Source organism: Musa acuminata, chromosome BXJ3-7 (genome assembly GCF_036884655.1).
Source record: "Musa acuminata AAA Group cultivar baxijiao chromosome BXJ3-7, Cavendish_Baxijiao_AAA, whole genome shotgun sequence".
In the NCBI taxonomy this organism is placed as follows: domain Eukaryota; kingdom Viridiplantae; phylum Streptophyta; class Magnoliopsida; order Zingiberales; family Musaceae; genus Musa; species Musa acuminata.
This window is the reverse complement of record NC_088355.1, coordinates 1847295-1866633: the sequence shown is the minus strand read 5'-3', so window position 1 is coordinate 1866633 and position 19339 is coordinate 1847295. Positions and strand designations below refer to the sequence as shown.

The 19339-nt window shown below is 40.6% G+C and overlaps 3 protein-coding genes across 11 annotated transcripts in view; 2 read left to right on the top strand and 1 right to left on the bottom strand.

Moving 5' to 3' along the window:
- The window catches only part of LOC103990852 (uncharacterized), a 28558-nt gene extending 22819 nt beyond the window's left edge, over positions 1-5739 (bottom strand). For 3 of the 9 annotated variants that reach the window (XM_018829074.2, XM_018829077.2, XM_018829079.2), the window contains exons 1-2: positions 5417-5662; positions 144-443 (exon numbers count right to left, since the gene is read on the bottom strand). In XM_018829074.2, coding sequence (XP_018684619.2) covers positions 144-443 — 300 coding nt within the window. In that variant the 5' untranslated portion in view covers positions 5417-5662. Of the gene's footprint in view, positions 1-143; positions 444-5416 lie in introns of all 9 variants that reach the window. The other 6 variants (XM_018829078.2, XM_018829080.2, XM_018829075.2 and 3 more) reach the window with 5 other exon arrangements.
- Positions 5740-7950: 2211 nt separating this feature from the next.
- Positions 7951-13197, top strand: LOC135643637 (12-oxophytodienoate reductase 7-like). The gene is made up of 5 exons (XM_065160848.1): positions 7951-8110; positions 8338-8478; positions 8978-9108; positions 10287-10472; positions 12240-13197. Exons 1-5 carry the CDS (start codon positions 8049-8051, stop codon positions 12893-12895), a joined length of 1176 nt encoding a protein of 391 aa, XP_065016920.1. The 5' UTR covers positions 7951-8048; the 3' UTR covers positions 12896-13197.
- Positions 13198-14372: 1175 nt separating this feature from the next.
- LOC135643728 (clathrin coat assembly protein AP180-like) lies at positions 14373-15890 on the top strand. The gene has a single exon (XM_065161057.1). It carries the CDS (start codon positions 14373-14375, stop codon positions 15888-15890), a length of 1518 nt encoding a protein of 505 aa, XP_065017129.1.
- Positions 15891-19339: the final 3449 nt, after the last annotated feature.

The following is a 19339-nucleotide window of genomic DNA, read 5'->3' as shown; positions in this document are numbered from 1 at the left end:
AGTAATCTATTATGTCAGACACGATTATCCAAAATAAGATTCAGAAATATTTCCCCACTAAAATGACACGAGAAGAATACCTAAATGAAAAAAACATGCCTTAACCCCTTCAAAAGAACAAGAAAAAGAAAACAAATTGTTACCAATGATTGCACCTGAAACCTAGCCCACTGGCGCTTTTGACTTGTAAGGATTTCTGGATTGTAAGATCCCTTCACTTCTGGTGTAGCTGATAAACCCTTCAACATTCTTGAAACATGACGTCGAAATTTTTGAATTTGGCTATCACCATTATCATCCGTGGATGAGAATACAACAGATGGGTGTGGTGATGGAACAGTTGCAGCTGAAGTAGCAGCAAGGAAAGCCCTGGCAACATCTTCCGTTTGCATGAATAATGAAGCACCCCATCCTGGGCTACCAGAGTCTTCATTCTTATCCATCTGACTTAAATGAAAAATAACAGGTCACATTCAAATGATGTGGCATATATATCTCAACAGAAACACTAGTGTTTTTTCTGAGGAAAGATTGAAGAAAAAGTGTCTTTCAAATGAAATTACAAACAAAGAAATAATCAATAGTTATAATCATGAAATTTAGTGACAACCGAAATTATAATAAATAGCACTTTCTATCATTTTCTAATCAAAAAATAAAAAATAAAAAACATGCAGTTAACGTAGAACAGGTCTGTGTCACGGAAGCATGGACAGCAAATATTCGCCCTCCTACCAGCTGAAAGGTTCGTGGGCCAGGTGTAATACAGTACACCCACTACTAGAGCCATCAAATTTAGAAACTTCGAGAAAGCATTACACTAGGAACTAACACTAACAAAGCAGAATTAATGAAAATGAACACTGTAGGGTAGCTTGAAGATGCAACCAAACTCCTTATCATTCCAACGTACTAATGTTGGTTACTAACAGTCAGTAGGATAAGCATCCAACAAATTGCATAGTTATCTGATTATGGTTCAAATATCAAACAAAAAATTTGGAGATGTACAAAGTACTAGATACAAACTTTAGAGAAATACATAGTACTAGATACAAACTTTAGTGTATAAGAGTGTGATAGTTATTCTTGTAAATGAGGACTTTAAGTAATATGTTACTGACTTATAAAGAATTTGTATTATGATTTAGTATAAAAATTTATGTTGAAGACGCACTCATAACGGATCATAGACCACAATACATCTTGGTATATTGCCTCCTTTATTTATTTGTTATTTTATTCGATTATACTGGGCAATATAATGTTGGTATACCGCTTGGCATCTTGGAACTATGCAGTCAGATACATTAGTGTCAAATCAGTCTTTGAAACATTACAACAACAACAACAATAACAAAGCCATAAGTCCCAACAGTAATTGAAACATAGTTAATGATATATATGTATGAAAATAATTAACAAAAGATAAAAGAGCAAAGGGAGTGTTATAAGGATGAGTAAAAGACTTACAAGGAGGAAAAAGACCGTGGTAAGGAAGATGTGTCACATCCCGGATTTTTGTTTTTTTTTTAGGATCACATCTTTCCACACATTTAGAGCCAAGTAGATGAACATCACTTTATTCATAATTTACAAACATTTATTATAATTTATTTATTCATCAAATCACAAGTGGAAAAATAAACATAGTGATGTTAACTCGATAAATCATCCAAGTGGCTAGGTTACCTAGCGGTAGAGGAAGGTCCGCTCTCCACTAGAATCTAATTTAGTAGTAGTGGGACTGTGGGAGACTCCTTTGAAAATCAAAACAAAGAAAATTCAACAACGCTGAGTAGGAACCCCAAAAGTTACTTCAAAATAAATACATGATCAAAAATTAATCATCTCATTAGCGTATATCAAATACCCAAAAGAACACTCGCCCAACAATGGATGGAAAGGCTTTATCCTACGGGATGAGTTTGTGTTCTCCCAACAACGGATGAAGGCAAACTCATATCGCACTCCCAACAGTAAATAGAGTAGCGTCCCTCACCCATCAAAGTGGGGACACATTCCTCCCAACAGTGGATGGAGGAACCGTCCGGACGTCACATCTAACGACCCACTAATCCCTGAAGGGAATCGCCCTACCTAGTCTCGGCAAGGTAATAACAATATCTCATACTAATCATGTCTATGTTGAGATAAAATAACATATCAAAAACATCTCTTTTAAATGTCATTCATGTTAAATATTACTAATTAGCCCTCAATTAACTTAAACCCTAGTTTAATCGTTTACATTAAACTTGATTTAACAAGAACCTAGTTGAACCGATTTCTAATCCTCATTTAACTAGCCTGGAACCACCCTAAACTAGTATAATTTGGACTAGATTAGATTTAAATTAGGTAAAACTGACTTGAATAAGTCAATAAATTCGAAATCACCCTGAATCGATCTAAGACTAATTAAGCCTAGTTTAGTTCAATCAATGTTTGGGCTCAAATCTAACAATAATATTGGGTTAGGTTAGGCCAGCTCACATACTAGTTATGTGCACTACACATGACTGGGCATGCATCACACTAGGTTAGCCCAGCCCTGGCTCATAGACTACTCATGTGCATCCCATGTGATCGCCCATGATGGCTGGGCTGGGTTAGCCTACGGGCTAGGGCTTGACTCGCGGTTGGGCTTGGCCTACGGGCTAGGCCTGGTCACCTGAATAGCCCTGGCCAGTGGGCTGTGACCTGACCTATCGGTTGGGCTTAGCCTGCAGACGATTTCAACCCAATTCCTATCCAATTTCATACAAAAACATATATTCAGTAACAATTATATATATATATATATATATATATATATATATAACATTAAAAGATAAGATTAGGAGATAAGCTTTAATACAAGAAAATAACCTTCTAAATTCAACAAGAATTAGAAATCATACTTTCAACACATGCATAAGTTTAACATAATTTAGTCAAATAAATTTTAAACCATTCAGAATAACACATTTTAAATTTCAGATCAAAGAATATCAAAAATTTTAGATAACATATTTAATCTAATAAGAAAATTTTAATCCAGATAAGATTAAAGGTAAACTATAATATCATGAAATATCATATATTTATTACATAAAACATGTAAATTTTTAGCATGTTTAAATAAAAACCTTAAGCAGCGATCCAAGTAAATATAAAAAAAATCAATTGATAGATTTTAATTGCAACAATAAAAATTTTGACATTTAAAGGATTGATAAATATTTTCGAACTATAAAACTTTCGACATTTAAAGAATCAAAATAAAAACTTTTATTTTTCAAGAAAGGTAGGGAAACCTACATCTCCTCGGTAGGATATAACTCCTCGTTCCTCCGGTTGTTAGGCTCGGCTAGGTGAGGAACGAAGGAGAGAAATCCCTCCCCTTAAATAGGAGAATGTGAGCCTCCATTAAAGGAAATTTTTCTTAATTTTCGTATTTATTTAATATAAATTATTTTTATTTAATATACTAATAAATATGATATCATCCTATTTGAAATGCTTAATAGTCATTTTCTAATTCGCAATGACAAACAAGGAAATAAGATTAATATTTCTTAAATTATAATGGCAAGTAAGGAAATAAAAATTGATTCCTAAATTAAATATTTGATTTGATTACAAGACGAGGGTTAGATGGATGAATCTAATAAGAGATAGCAAAGAAGGAAAATCAAGGCTATGAAGACAGAAAGAAACTCACAGTTCCATTAAGAAAACATCATAACTCAATACATCATCAAAGACTCCCAACTAAACTCCAAGTTATAATGACACGTTAACAAAAGGAATTTCTCTGGAAAAGTAAAAAATGAAAACAAAGATTAGATCAACTGATTCCACTTTCTTGTTTCTCCCTTCCTTTTTACTTGATCAGAATCTTCAATATTATATGGGATTATAATTTTGATGTGGAACTGTTGTCATGTTTCTCCGGCTAAGTACGGTGATCTGTTTCTATATAACAATCAAATGATCATATACCACATTTCTAATCGTGACAGCTTACCAAATATTAAGATAACATTAGACTCCTAACCATAACTAATATAGACCCAAATCTGATAAAAAAAATATTTACTCTGTTGAAAATCATATGCTAATGTACAAATAGAGACCTAGAAAGTAGAAAAAAAAAATCCTATAACTCAAACTACTCCTAGGAAGTTACCATACAAATAAATAAATAAAGTACATAGAACATTAGAAATGTATGCTAACACTTCCCAGACTCAATCAAAACCTAATTAGACAAAATGTTAGCTTTAAGCTCACACTGATCTTCATCATTCTGCACAACATCACACTTTTCATAATGAAGTGTTGTAGATGTGAGGACTTATAGGAATAAGACTTGAATATATAAGTAATTATACTAAGACCAAAATCAAATATATAGTGAGTAACTTTAGAAATGTTAAGAAAAAACTTAAAGAGTATAGTTAAGATGAGAGGAAAAGGAGTTCTTGCAATTAAATATTTTATATATCTTTTATGAATCATTCAGCAGGAAGAAGAAGAAAAACAGAGCAATCAGTCAACACAGGATGATTAAAATTGAAAGTGGTTTCATTAGCTCAATGTAGTTGTTGTATGTTCCCGTGGTTAAAAGGTAAATTTACAAGATTGTAAAGTCTGCAATGTCTTACAATCTGGAATGTTGGGCATTAGAAAACAAGAAAAAAAAGGTAATATCAGTAAGACGAGGACATAGAGTTGGATATGTGAGGTTACCAAAAAAGAGAGACAGAAAATTGTTTACCTTCAAAAACAACTAGATATAGCTCTGACAGATAAAGGAAAACAACATTTAAGATGGCATGGGTATGTCAAAAACATATTATGAAGTGAATTGATTAAGGATGTTAGTGCAACGAAAAGTAGAAAACTTCATCAGAAACAATAAAAAGAGATTTTAATCCACGCAGTTGGCCCAAATTAGCTGGAAAATGACAGTTTGCTGCTCTTGTTGACACGTCAACTAATCATCCAATTCACTCACCTTTCCTAAATCTGAAAAAGTTGTATGGGCCTTCTTTCACATCCCAAAATAAGAAAGGAAGGCTTGGCAACCTTCAGAAACCAAATTAATCGCCACCAAAATAAACTGCACTCGTGCAGCTTCACCAGAGAGAATTTAAAAAAAAAATAGCATTTCCGCCGGTACCATAGAGCAGATGTACCCATTTGACCGCAAGAACCACATCGCATCTTAAACGACCGTTCGATTGATAATGAACACTTCATAAAACTATTCAAATTCAGCATGATTTCAACAAAAACTCAAAAAAATATTACTTTTCAACGGATTTGACAACCACACTCCAGAAAAAACTCAGACAAACAAAAAGTTGCACCTTATAAGAAATTTTTTTATTACGAAAAGATGAGACCATCAACAAAGATCACTTACCGCAGAAGATCCTTTTCTCAGAAGCTGCTCCTGATTCGGAAGGAACTAAGATTGCTCACGTATTATTTGCCGATACACAAGGGAATCGAACAAGCAATTAAAGGAAAAGGGGAAGAACCGGAGAATCTGAGAGGAGGAAACAGGATAAACGGATCGAAATCGACTACCTAGGAAGATCCGATGGATTGAAGTGCAAGTGCGCCGGCCGCCGAGGGCTCCCTCGCTCCTTTCCTTTTCCGAATATATCGTGAGAGAAGAAACCAAGACACTGCAATTTGGCTTGGACTAAAGAAGTTATAAATGCACCGAACACCAAACCGAAACCTCTACCGTGCAAAGATGGCACGACGCGTCAGCCAATTAAGTGGAGCGCTCCCAAAAGTGTTCCAAACTCTCTACGTGGCAGCTCGTGGAGCCCATTCTAACTTGATGTTTTCGAGTTCCTTTGTGCACCTGTCGTTCCCTCGGCTCGGTGCAAAATAATGAATTATTGTCCAAAACTGTAGCGAATCTGGTCACAGCCGGTACGGTTACCGTCCGGCTGCTCTTCTCCTCTTCTCTCTCTCTCTCTCTCTCCCCCGCTTTATTAACGTGGCGTCCTTTTCAGACACGTAAGCAAGTCACGATTAACGCTACATCATACCCGAGCGGATGCATCTCGAACAAGGATAGCTCACGAACAGCATACGAGTACACGCATCAAATACACATACAGTAACTTTGCACACATAAAGTTCCTTTTGTGCATAGTTTTTGGGGAATCAAGTGGAGTAATTATGTCTCTATTTCTTTTTATTATTTTATAGAAAATATGGTTTACAGATTACACATTGGCAAACCTCACCAACGTGAAGGGTCTTATCTTTGCTTGGATTGGTAGCCTTAGTGGTGGTTGTAGCTAAGCAGATCGATCCCTCATAAAGAAGAGTCACGGAGAACGACAAATCCAAGAGGAGGTCAGAGAAGATGTCTTTGTCAAAAGAAAGATAATTGAATTGTCAATTATTCTAGATAGGTTCCCCAATGTTTTATGCCATGTAAGGTGGCATGAAACCTCCATAAAGATTTCCTTTCGTTAAATGTATTCTATTATGTGATGATATTGACTTATGTTTGATTCTATCGTATTGGTCCTGTGTCTCGTTTTAACTGTAAAAGAGAAAGTTTGATTAAATTGGATTTCGATTGTATCCAAATCATAAGAGAGAGATTGATGTTTCATGTCATTAAATCGAGTCAATCTGATTTACTTTTAAAAGTTATCGGGTGTTCAAAATTGAATTTATGAATAATCTTAGAATACTATTCTCTCAAAATAATTTGTATATGAATTTTACGTGACTAAAGATTTAAGGGTTGAAAATAGAGTTCCACAGTTGACATCAATCTTTTTTTTTTTTATAAATTCACTATATGATAATTTTATAAAAAGGATATAGGCATACTCTTAAATAAGCAAATTGAGAATGATGAAGTCTACTATTCACCTCGTAGTAGAATTTCTTGATCGAACTTTCAAAAATCATATCGTAAGTTTAAATAAATATTTCTACTTTCGTATTCGAAAGAATTTAGTAAGAAATATCAAATAGCTTATATGGAATAAATACTAACTATAGTTTTTAATAAAATTTATTTTTATTTATTAAGCAATCAAATAAATCTTAATTTTAGCTTTTTTCGTAAAAGAAATTATCGAGAGGGCTATTCCTCTCTTTAAAAAAGAAGATAAAGATGATTGAAATCAATAAAACATGTATTATAATTAATAAAAATAACTATTCACGATAATAACTTACAATTTTCAGAGCTCTGGATCACTCAGTATTTTGGTTCTATCTATCTCATTTATCCTTTTTCCTTCCTTTTTTTTCATTTTCAGATTGCGTTAACTAATCAAAGCATTACAGAAGGATTGGAAAACCGAGTAAGAAAGCCAAATGACAGTAACTTAATAAGCTTTACAAGATCATGGCAACTTAAATTTTATTGGTACGTAACTCCGATCTAGAAAGGCAAATTAGCAGGAAAATACTATGGCGCGACACCAAAGACAATAAGAAACACGTGATGAGGACCGACTTCCCCGCCAAAGTTGACCGCCGCACTGATAGGAAAGAGAGACGCACCGACCCCACGACGGTGGTTTCTCTGTCTCGCACGAGCCACCGAACACGTGAATAAGAGCTCCGGTTGGTGGCAGTTGCGGGCCCCACGTGAAGTCTCCGTTGTGGAAGTTGGATGGTATCAGCCGAGGACGGGAAAAAGTGTCCATGTGGCTCGAGTGGGAGTGGGAGTTGGGCCCTCCACCGCCGACGCCACGAGGTCGAGTCGGGGTCGCGCTTCCTGTGTCGCGGCCGAGCTACCGTCATAGCAGAAGAAAGCCCCCATTCGACAGCAGCCACTGGCCCCACGAGCATGTTCTTTGTGGCCACCAATGGGATCACTTGATCCCGCGTTTCGTCCGGTGGACGGCCCCAGTATCGGGCCCGATCGAGTCCATTTCCCCGTCCTCTCCACTTGCAGCTTCCAGTGTTCTATTTATCTCCCCTCGCTCTTTCCCCACTGAAGAGAACTCCCGCTGCCTTTTCCGGTTCTTCTCCTCTCTCACCAGCTTTGGATATCCGGACCGATGACTCAACAACCGTCGCTCTTCTCACCTCACCAGATGGGCCGATTCCGTCTCTCCCACAGGTCAGCTCATCTCTCTCTCTCGATCCGAGTTCTCTTCCTGTAAAGTACCGGCAATGTTTCGAGAGGGGACGGGGGTAGTTATGTAAATTTGAAGCGAGGTTTCGGAGCTTACCTCAACCTGAGAGGAGGGAGAGAGCGGGGCCTTCTTCTGTTTACCGATATCGTCCTCGTCCCTTGGAAATATTGACATCGTTTCTATTTCTTTTTGTTGTTTGCCTCGGCCGCAGAGTGGTGTTGGCTCCGGTAACTAGGTGCCGGGCGATCGATGGGATCCCGCTGCCCGCCCACGTCGAGTATTACACGCAGAGGGCCACCGACGGAGGTTTCCTCATCACGGAGGGCACCGTAATTTCCCCCACCGGAGCAGGGTATTTTCGTCACCGGAACCCCTTTTACAGTTCAATTTAAACTTATATTAAATTGAGCCTTTTCTTTCGTTCAGTCACAACTATTACACTGGGGAGATTAGGGAATTCATGTGCATAGGTTCTTGATTTCTTCGCTTGGTGGTCGCCCTAATTATTCCTCAAAGGAAAAAGAAATCGCCTTTTTTTTTTTGACAACAATAGAATGCATTAATTAGTATAAATTCAAAATGTCTCATTATAATAGCGTAATTACTGTCTTAGTTTCGGTCTATGCCTCCATCTTGAAAGATGTCATTTTGCTTTAGAATGAAAGGTGGTAATTCTGTGACACAACTTGATTCTCATACTCAAAGATATACGACGTTGGTACTCCCAAAGTTGCGCCAACTAGAATATGAGGATAGAGTAGAATTTTAGTATATCCTCAGCTGTGACCGGCCACATGCTGCAACCTTGTTTAATCATGAATGTTGTTGACATTCTTGTAATGTTGTCGAAGGTTCCCACGTTGCCCTGGAATATATACAAGGGAGCAGATAGATGCATGGAAGAAAGTTGTCGATGCTGTTCATGCCAAGGGAAGCATCATCTTTTGCCAGTTGTGGCATGTTGGTCGAGCATCCAATCAAAGTATGTATATGTCATTCTATCTCAAGTCTCGCTAACCAAGGATAGCAATTAAGATGAACCAAGTTACACTATCTCTTTTGTTTGTTAAAACATTGATCAATCATATTTATTATATATATATATATTATCTCTTGAAAGATTTACAGTTCATGTGACAATAGTGTTTTCAAGTAACATGCCATATCAAGTACGGTACTGAGTGCATACTTCTTATTTTTGTAAAAAGGAAAATTTAATTCATAAACTAAACGAGGTTAACAACAGGCACCACTCAGATCATAGTTACAAATCTGGGTGGCTCAGAAGGTAGAGATTCAATATTTGGCTAACCAAACAGTAACATGTTTAGCTTCCTCATAAATGGGCAATATCTTATAAGACTCCAAATTCTTTGGTGACAATTAAGAACCACTCCCTCCCTCAACAACTTAGAGATAAATGAGCCATCAGTATTCATTTTAACCCAATGAGGGAATGGAGGGTCCAACTCAACCCACTCTTTTGGTTGCAGTACTGTTAATCTCTGATTATTTGCATGAGTTGCTTAAGTTGAGATTAGTTAAAGTTGTCTTGCACTTGCTAACCCACCTATTCATATGATAAATGCTGCAGATATTTTCCTGAAATGCAAATGAGAATTGTTTTTGCTTCTGGAAGGCTTTATAATTGTTATTATGGAAGGAGCTCTCACTAAGTCTGATTTTAGAAATTATAATGTAAAACACAATATGGTGTATGTTTGTTTGCTCCTGAAAACTATGCATATAAACATTATCTTGAACTCTGTTGAAGTACTAACAAAATAAATGTGAACATGCTTAGTGATGCACATGTTTTTCTAAGGTATAAAATTTTCCTGATTAACCAAATTAATGATATAAGCACATTTGTAGTTTTTATTTCCTATACCAAAAAGTACCTTTAAGCTTGTCTCAGTATCTTTTTTTTGAGTTGTCAATTCTTTTCATCATTGCACTGAAGAGAATTCAGATAATTTGTTTGCTCGATAAATGATAGTGGCGAGATGTAGTATATTGAAGCCATCAACATCAAAATATAAACGTCATAGGTTCCTGTATAGCTATGTTTTTTCCATGCGGATTGATACAGGAAAATAAATCCAGTTGAACTCATCCTTCTTTTTCTGCCTGAATACTGATAGAACTTCCTTCTCACAGTATACCAACCAGGAGGTACTACAGCTCCTATATCCTCCACTGATAAGCCAGTATCAGGGAGGTGGAAGATACTGATGCCTGATGGGAAATACGGTAGCTATGCCAGGCCCCGGAGGCTTGCCACTTCAGAGATACCAGTAATAGTGCAGCACTATCGGCAAGCAGCCCTGAATGCAATTGAAGCAGGTATGTGACCAACCACCCCACATTTCTGTAATGAATCTTTCCATAAATTAAAATCATTTTATTGATATGGTTTTCTGTCAATTAACTGTTGTCTTGGCATGTTTCAATTTTTTTAAAAGAATTAATGATTTTTGTAAATCTAACATCTTTTAGGAAATAATCTTTTTTTAATAAATTTTACACTGAATTCAGCATGCTTTTTGGAGCAAGGTTTTCTAGTTTTTTAAGTAGAGATAAAGCAAGTTATTAACACAGAGAGTTAAAATATTAGGATTTAAGACTAGCATTAGGGTTTTTTATTTCTGAAAAAGGTCAAACTAAAATCCAGATCCATTCAATACAAAACGTCCAAGCAACTTAATTCACTGCAAAAATACTCAGCCTTGTAACCATCTAAATTATATATGGGTTTGCTACAATTCAAGACAATTACTAAATATTCCCCTGGAAATTTTAAAATGAACAGCTTCAACTGTACATCTTTTGCTTTCAAATAAATTATCTCAACACATTCCGTCAAGTGTAATATATGGCATTAGCAAATACACATTTCCTCCGTCTTTAGTGACTTCTTTCCCTAATGATCAACATTTGACTTCCATAGGAAGAGGTATGTAAATATGCAGCTGAAAAAGATATGTCCTCTGCATTCTCACAACTTTCATTGCAACATACTCATGGAAGTGGTAAAGTATTCTTTCTCCTCCAAAAACATTCCCTGTCAACAGGGAATGCTTTGGAGGAGAAATTCTGCACAACTAACCATAGGAAAATGGCACGTTTAAGCAACTGTCGAGGATACCAAACCATTTTATGCCACAACACATGCCAGCTAAATAAAGACTTTTATGTTTTCTAGTCCTTAATCTATTAGACTACCTCACAATTCCCAAAACATAAGGTTTTCTTCTCCATAACCATGTATCGAAAGGAAATTATAGCCTTCTTCAATTGTAAGTCCATATTCTTCTAGATTTCTGTGCAATTCCTGTAATTTAAGTGTTTTTCCCCCTATCCAGCTACTGTCAAAGGGGGTTTTTAATGCTCTAGATATTTTTCCTATGCAATTTCATTGCATGAATCAATTCAGGATCACTTTGTTTCACTGAAACTGAAAATTGGCACTGATGTAGTTTTGCAAAGTCAAATTCCTTGATCTTTGGCATTATTATTATTTTTTTTTTGCTGTTTGAAAGCTATTGAAGTAGAGTTTCCGAAGCCAAAACACACAACCATCTTCCCTTCCCATTTTGATTGCTCTCAGCCAAAACCCACTTGCTCCAAATTAAAGGTTTTTGGATCACCAATTCCAAGTTAAAATTTTTCCCATTAGCTAAACACAGAAGCTTAAGGTCACTTTCGTAAAGTCCTCTTTTGGTGAAACAAATGAACCCAATCCATGATGACTGAACCCCGAGCCACTTTTTAAGCTTTGCATGCTACCTCGGAGCCACTAATCCTCTATTTTTCGGTTTTTTTCAACTTCTAAAAGAAATTTTTCATTAGTAATTATAACCTTCTTTGAAAGCACAAGTAATATTTACTCCTTTTTATTATGTAATTGTGATGCCTCCAAGCAAGAGATGGTTCTTTTCTGCACTGATAAATTATTGTCGTATTTCTTTGAGGAGTCATATTTCTGAGACAGCTTTCTCCGGTCTGACCACTATATTCTAAACATGCACAGCTTTTAAAGCAATGCTTAGCTGTTGCGATGGAATACTTCGTCCCCATGTACTAACTTTTGCTCCATCAACGTATGCATAGGGTTCGATGGCGTCGAGATCCACGGGGCGCACGGTTACCTGATCGACCAGTTCCTCAAAGACGGCATCAACGACCGAACCGACGCCTACGGCGGCTCGCTCCAGAACCGGTGCCGGTTCCTTGTGGAAGTGACCCGGGCGGTGACCTCCGCCGTAGGGCCAGAGCGGGTGGCCGTCCGCATCTCGCCCGCCATCGACCACCTCGACGCGTACGACTCGGACCCGCTCCGGCTGGGGCTGACCGTGATCGAGCAGCTCAACGCGCTTCAGCGGGAGTCCGGGGAGCGGCTCGCGTACCTGCACGTGACCCAGCCGCGGTACGTCGCGTACGGGCAGACGGAGTCGGGGCTGCAAGGTAGTGCGGAGGAGGAGAACCAGATGATGCGGGCGTTGCGGGAGGCGTACAACGGGAGCTTCATGTGCAGCGGGGGATTCACGCGGAAGCTGGCGGTGGCGGCGGTGGAGCAAGGCGACGCCGATCTGGTGTCCTTGGGCAGGCTCTTCATATCCAACCCGGACCTGGTGGAGCGGTTCAAGCTGGGCGCTCCCCTCAACAGGTACGTGAGGGCCACCTTCTACACTGCGGACCCCGTCGTGGGCTACACCGACTACCCCTTCCTCGGTCAGCAGCAGCAACAGCAGCGGTCGAAGCTGTGATACGGAGGCTCATCATCTAAATATATAATTAATGGAACGCTGTGGGGGGAGGAGGTGAAGTGCAGTAATGTATTATTCCGGGCATTCTATATCTGTATGTACTGCAGCGAAGCAGATGATGTCACGTATAAGGGCGTGTGATCGTAGAGTTTCTCCTCCATCGGAGTTCAAGCAGAGCCGTCGTCAGCACTCAAATAAGACTACCATTTGTGTACTACGTTGATTCGTAGAATAATCGTGTTGTTATGTGTACTTCACATGATCGTTTACTATGCATGCCAAATTTAGCTCTTCGGTTATCAGTCTGTTCTTGTCATCAGCTTGAATTCGAAGCCATCGATTCATTGGAGGGTCCAAATTAAAATGTAGTAATAGTATGTTTTAGGAGGTGATGAGGGTAATAACGACGACAATATTCGGGTTGACGTCAACTGCCTCATATAACACCTTGGCTGACCTGACACCATCTGGTCAAATGGATCTTAACGTCGATCGAGGCATATTAAACATCCTGCTCAGGCTCGATCCTTCATGCCACGTTAACACCACGCTACCAGCCTGCCCCCTGCAAGCGGGCACATCAGAAAACAATAAGCTTTCCTATAAATACCCTCGTATTTTGAATGGAGGAGAGAGTAGGAAAGAGCACCCCCTAGCTACAGAATCCTCCTGTCACTATCTTCTAACTTGATCGTCGGAGGGGTTGGGTCGAGTTTTCCGACCCGACCTTTGTGCAGGTGCAAAGCCAAAGGTCCCCACGGGATGCGCAAGCGAGGAGCTCTTGCCCGGAGGAAATAGTGACCCCGTCCCAATCGAACCACTGTAATCGGCCATATCTGCGGACTCGAAGGCCATCCCGAGAAGATCCCCCATCATCCGGACTCGAACCGAGCCGCGTCGATCACGAGACCACGGCTCAAGGTCGTTTCCCACGACAGGAGGCATAAACTTTAGCAAAAAGCTATGTTGGTCTTAATCTACTTGGCAACTAATATCTTTAGTATGTACCTTAGCTTATAATTTCCTTGTTGCTGTTTTGCTTAGGATGTTTGGGTTAAGCCTAAAAACAATTCAAAACAACAAATTAGTTTGAGATACGAAATTTTATCTTCAATATAATAAATAAAAAGAAAGATAGATAATACGAAAACAAATTGTGATGATCCTCAGCAACCTTTTCGTTCACAACCTCTCCTACGATTTAGTCTGTCTCAGGAAAGATTGACCTCCGCATAAACTCTTCTTTCTTTAGAGTTTATTGACTCATCACCTCCTCTGTCTCATACGTAACTCTCCCCGCACCAACCAAAGTTTTAGTAAACGGGTTGCGAGCCGTTCCAAGACTGCTCAAGGCTTGGTGGGCCCCTTCCTCACCATCGAGAAAGAAATAGCTTGAACGCGAACTTGCCCGGGCTTCATACTCCCCATGGCCAGGGGTGAAGGAGAGAGTTCGGACGGGCAACCGTCTGCTGCCACCATGTCGAGCGTTTTCCGACAGGCCATCGGCGCCATCAAGGACCAGACCAGCATCAGCCTCGCCAAGTTCTCCGCGGGCTCCTCCGACATCGAGGTCGCCATCCTCAAGGCCACCTCCCACGACGAGGTCCCCATCGACGAGCGCAACCTAGGCGACGTCCTCCTCCTCTCGGCGGCCTCCCCGTCCTCAGCTGCCACCTGCTTGCAGATCCTCTCCCGCCGTATCTCGCGCACCAGCAACTGGGTAGTCGCCCTCAAGTCCCTCGTCATCGTGTTCCGCTTGCTCTGCAACGGCGGCTCCCAGTTCATCCACGAAGCCCTCGCGGCTGGCGCCAGCTCCCGCCGCCTTCTCGACCTCTCCGCCTTCCGCGACCACTCCGCCGCCTCCAGTCCCTGGGACTACTCCGCCTTCGTCCGCACCTTCGCGGTCTACCTCGATGCCCGCGTCGAGTCGGCTCTCCTCGGCAAGCTCAGCAACCTCAGGCGCCGTCCCTTCATGCCCGCCGACGTCTTCGCCAACATGAGGACCCCGTTGATCTTCGGACACATCGAACACTGGCAAAGGCTTCTCGACCGCGCGGTGGGCACACGACCGACCGGCCCCGCCAAGACCAACCGCCTGGTCCAGATCGCGCTCTTCTTGGTCGTCCGTGAGACGTTCAGCCTCTACCACGACATTTCCAACGGGCTGTCGATGTTGCTCGACAATTTCTTCCATCTGCAGCCTGAATCACGTCTCCAGACGTTGCATGCATGCATGAAGGCACGTAAGCAATTCGAAGAGCTCGATTCCTTCTACGATCTCTGCAAAAAGATCGGGGTCGGGAGGATGTCCGAGTACCCGAGCGTCCAAAAAATCTCAGTATCCCTGCTGAAAGCATTGGAAGATTTCCTCGAGAACGCGGCCCCGAATTCGCTCGGGACGTCTCCGATCACCAAGCCAAAGAATCCTCTCAAGCTGAAGCAGATGTTGAAGGATCAGCAATCGGATATGACGGGAGGTGGCAGCGCATCGACGGGGGAGACGATAAGCGACGGGGAAACAGCAATGTCCGACCACCAAGACTGGCAGATTCAAGCGACCTCAACCAGCAGCAGCAGCAGCAATGGAGAAATTTGCATGGTTAACCGTCTACACCTGCTGGATGATAAACCAAAGACATCAAACGACTCGTCTGTCATGACAGCCAGCGTTAATCCTGTCCAAGGACCACGGCCCGTGATGCCATCAAAGAGCTCGCTCAGCTGGGACGATGCAGGTCAACCTGAGAGCTTTCACAATCCATTTCTCCATAGTGATGACGATAGAGGCTTAGTGATGAAATCGCCATCACCACCAACCTTGCTTCCACCTCCAAAGTTTTGCGGGAACAAAGCAAACAAAGAATTAGTATGTGAAGAGAAGGACGGTGCCCAGCCGTCAACTTCAGCGGCGCAGGGAACAGATGCTTCGATGAGGCAGCAACATATGTGGATGCAGCAGCAGAGCAATTCCATTTCCAACAGATTGTCATGTTAAATAGGAATATATTTATTCTGTTCTTAGGCCAGCAGCATATGATTGCTATTCGCTATAGGGTAACAGGTGTTCTTGAGCGTCACGGATAGCATTTTAATGCATCGAACATGCGAAATAATTTGCAGTGATGATTCAAGTCAAGGGCAGATGTATCTTTTGTTTTTAGAAATTGTTTGGAAAATGCCGAGAACAAAGAAATGTTAGGAAGCCGAGGTGACTACGTGAAACAATTCTGGAATTTAGATCACTACAAAAATTGGTCGACATCCCATTTATTCTGATATTTATTTTCGACAGCAAAAGGATTTTATCAAAAATTAAAATATAAATGCATTTCGATTGACAAATATTTTGGTGTGGAAAAAAGAAGGTCGACTACATTCTCTGAAATGAGACGAGTTGTGGGTCAAAAAACATTCTATAAATTTGATAGCTATCTTATAGATGCGGTTACAAATCGCTTCATCATTTCTTAACTAAAACTTTGATCTGATAACTTGTTGCTCTCTCATCATCTTATCCTACGTTTGATCATTGTCTTTGCAGTGGACAAAGTGAGCTTCACATGATGAACGCAAGCAAAGGTGATATCTTCATACTTCTTTCTAATCTCCATCCTGAGGATAAAGCGGCATTCTATACATTCTAATGCAAAGTTTAGTCCAGCATTAGAACACCTTTATAATCATTCTGACGAAATAGTAATTTGGTAAAAATTTCTTTCTCATACTTGTGATTTTTATACTTTCAAGTAGCTTATATCATCAAATTTAGGTATTCAGAAAAAAGCAAAAAAAGGGTACCAGATTGCTCATGTACTCACCATTATGGCCATGGATTATTGCATTTGTCTGTATCTTTCCCAGTGTTCATCAGACAAATCAAGCAAAAGAGTAATTCTATATGCTTCTTGAGACTGTTTATAACTATAGCACTGATATGAGTGTAGCTTTTCTCCTGCTGCATGAGCATCAACTTGTACGTTCACTGGACTGCTTCTGCAAACTCAAAGCTAAAGCTCTTTAATTACGAGATTACACAAAACTACGTGATCATGACTACCAAAATCTAATACCCAAAGCCAAATCTTCCATAGACACATATAAGCACCATCTCACCACCACTAATAACAGCGTTCTACAACCCAAGAAATAGATTCTGGTTCTTTCCATGAATCAGAAAACTACATGTAGATGCTAGGGTTTCTTTCCTTCATAGCTGAATGACTCATCAACTTCTTTTTATGCTTAGGCCATCTGCCTGAACAACAGCAAAAAAACTGCAAGGTGACCACTGTTCTGTATCACTGGATCAGGTCCATTCAGTAACTCTACCACAGAAATGGTGTCGTTTGACCCGCAAGGTGACAAAATCTGACACACAAGAAAACGAATCCAGCATAAAATTTAACCCGCATCTGACATGCTTCAATGGCATACAACAAAACATGATTCCTGGCACTCCTACTGGAAAGAAGTCACAATTAGCCATTTGGTATCCTTATCGACCGCTAACAAATATGAACATATAATATATATGCTAACTGTGGATAACTTAAAATGTTTAGTGACAGGTTGATATATATCATTGGAGGAAACTATTCTTTTAGACATTGGCTATTCTCTGAAGTACTTAATCATAATTCTGTCGTGAGAGTTAGGAGCGAGGATAACATTATTGGAAGGTGCACGATGATTAATGTCGATGGTTCGGACCGGAATGGCATTTGATAAACAGCAAACAAACAACTACAGCGTGTTTTGGACAGTCATGAGATCATGTTCTTATCATGCCAAGAGAAGATAAAGCTTATTACAATGTTACTAGCTAGAAGAAAAATATATATGTATATATATACGCCATCTCGGATCCAGAGGATCGCCTTCCTTCACGGCTAATCGTCCGACCATTTGGTTCGATCGAATGCTGCCTGCTTGCGTTTCTGACACACCAATTCCATCATCACACTTGACAATGGACTTCTGTGCTCCTATACTGTGACGAACAGTGCACGAAAAAGATGATAAGGTTGGGTTAGTTCTCTGATGCAGCAATAACAAACCTTTCTACTGAACTGTTGGATCCTGTTTGTGTGGGTGGCGTCCTTCGCAGATTATTGTCCTCTGGGCATGCACCAACCGATTCTAAGACTGTGTCGATGCGACCTCAACCAGCTAATCCGAAGATGGAACAGTTGAGATGTCGCCTCGCACGTCGGCATGCATGCACACAAGTTCTTAGAATGGCTTTACAGTGTTACATTTCATGATCCACGGAAAATAATTAGCACGGCAACACTTCAACTACAAAGTTCATGGCTTGCCCGTCGACCTACCTGACTTGCGTGGGGCCGTCGACCCAGGCAATCACTGTACAGGTAGACGGGAAGGGTATAGTATATCTGAATTTAATCGGCCAAATAACATTATGATTAGTGAGAATGTTGTGTACTTTCCTCACCTCCTTACGGCACATAGACCTAGCTGTCGGGCCAACGCTGCATCCAATCGAGAGAGAGAGAGAGAGGCGCCCTTGGTTTAAACGAGCTGGACAGAACCTAAAATTGGGCGAAGAAGAGTTACAGAGGCGAGAAAAGAGAGAGAAGAGGAGGGAAGAGAGATGGGGGTAAAAGAAGACATTAATGTTAGGCGGTGGCGGACCTCAATGTGGGTGTCAGACTGAAAAGGACTTTGTACTACCAAAGCGCTGCTTTCGGACCCAAAACCAAAGCGCACAGAGAGAGAGAGAGAGAGATGGGGGAAGGCATCATCGGCTCAGAGTCTGAGCTCTTGCTGATGCCATGCAAAAAAGATAACTGCTATCAGACACCCAATATTATTACACCCCCTTCCCCGTCGCTGCCACCCTCTGCCTCCGGTAATAATGGATTCTTGTCAGAAGTCGAGCTGGGCGAGGACCCCACCTCCTAGTCCATGACGTCAGATAAAGCTGGCCGGGGATCGGAGCTGTCCTTTTACCATACCTCTCTTAGGTTCACCCAGAATCGTACCTTCATCTTCGTTGGCCATATCTATGAGGAGCCTCACCGTGGTCCTACCTGCCGCCGCTGGGTAATTCGTGTACGAGTGGGTGGAAGTAAGTTCGCTGTGTCGATTGATGCGGATCGCTGCGGATTTACCCGAGAAGGGTAGGGAGCGCAGTAACGGTGGGAAACACTTTGCGGTCCTGTTAAAGAAAACAGGAAACATTCCTCGGGCAACAACACATCCACGAAGAGGACCCGTAGCTTTCTTCCCTGTTTCTTTTTCTTTGTTTCTTCGCTCTCGAGTTCCAGTTCTATAAGATTCTTATATCGGTGAAAAAAAAACAAAAAGAAACACAATAATAGAGAATAAATGTCAACCGCGTGAAGTTGCCGTATATGATTCTTGCATTGTATGGCTTAAAATCATTTCACAGAAGTTGAGAAGTTGCTTTTAATTATGGAA

What these genes read in the sequence shown, in the direction of transcription:
- LOC135643728 (XM_065161057.1), top strand. Translation starts at nt 14,373, where the DNA reads ATGTCGAGCGTTTTCCGACAGGCCATCGGCGCCATCAAGGACCAGACC.
- LOC135643637 (XM_065160848.1), top strand. Translation starts at nt 8,049, where the DNA reads ATGACTCAACAACCGTCGCTCTTCTCACCTCACCAGATGGGCCGATTC. An exon ending in CGATTCCGTCTCTCCCACAG is followed by an intron (nt 8,111 to 8,337) that starts GTCAGCTCATCT and finishes CCTCGGCCGCAG; the next exon opens with AGTGGTGTTGGCTCCGGTAA. An exon ending in ATTTCCCCCACCGGAGCAGG is followed by an intron (nt 8,479 to 8,977) that starts GTATTTTCGTCA and finishes ATGTTGTCGAAG; the next exon opens with GTTCCCACGTTGCCCTGGAA.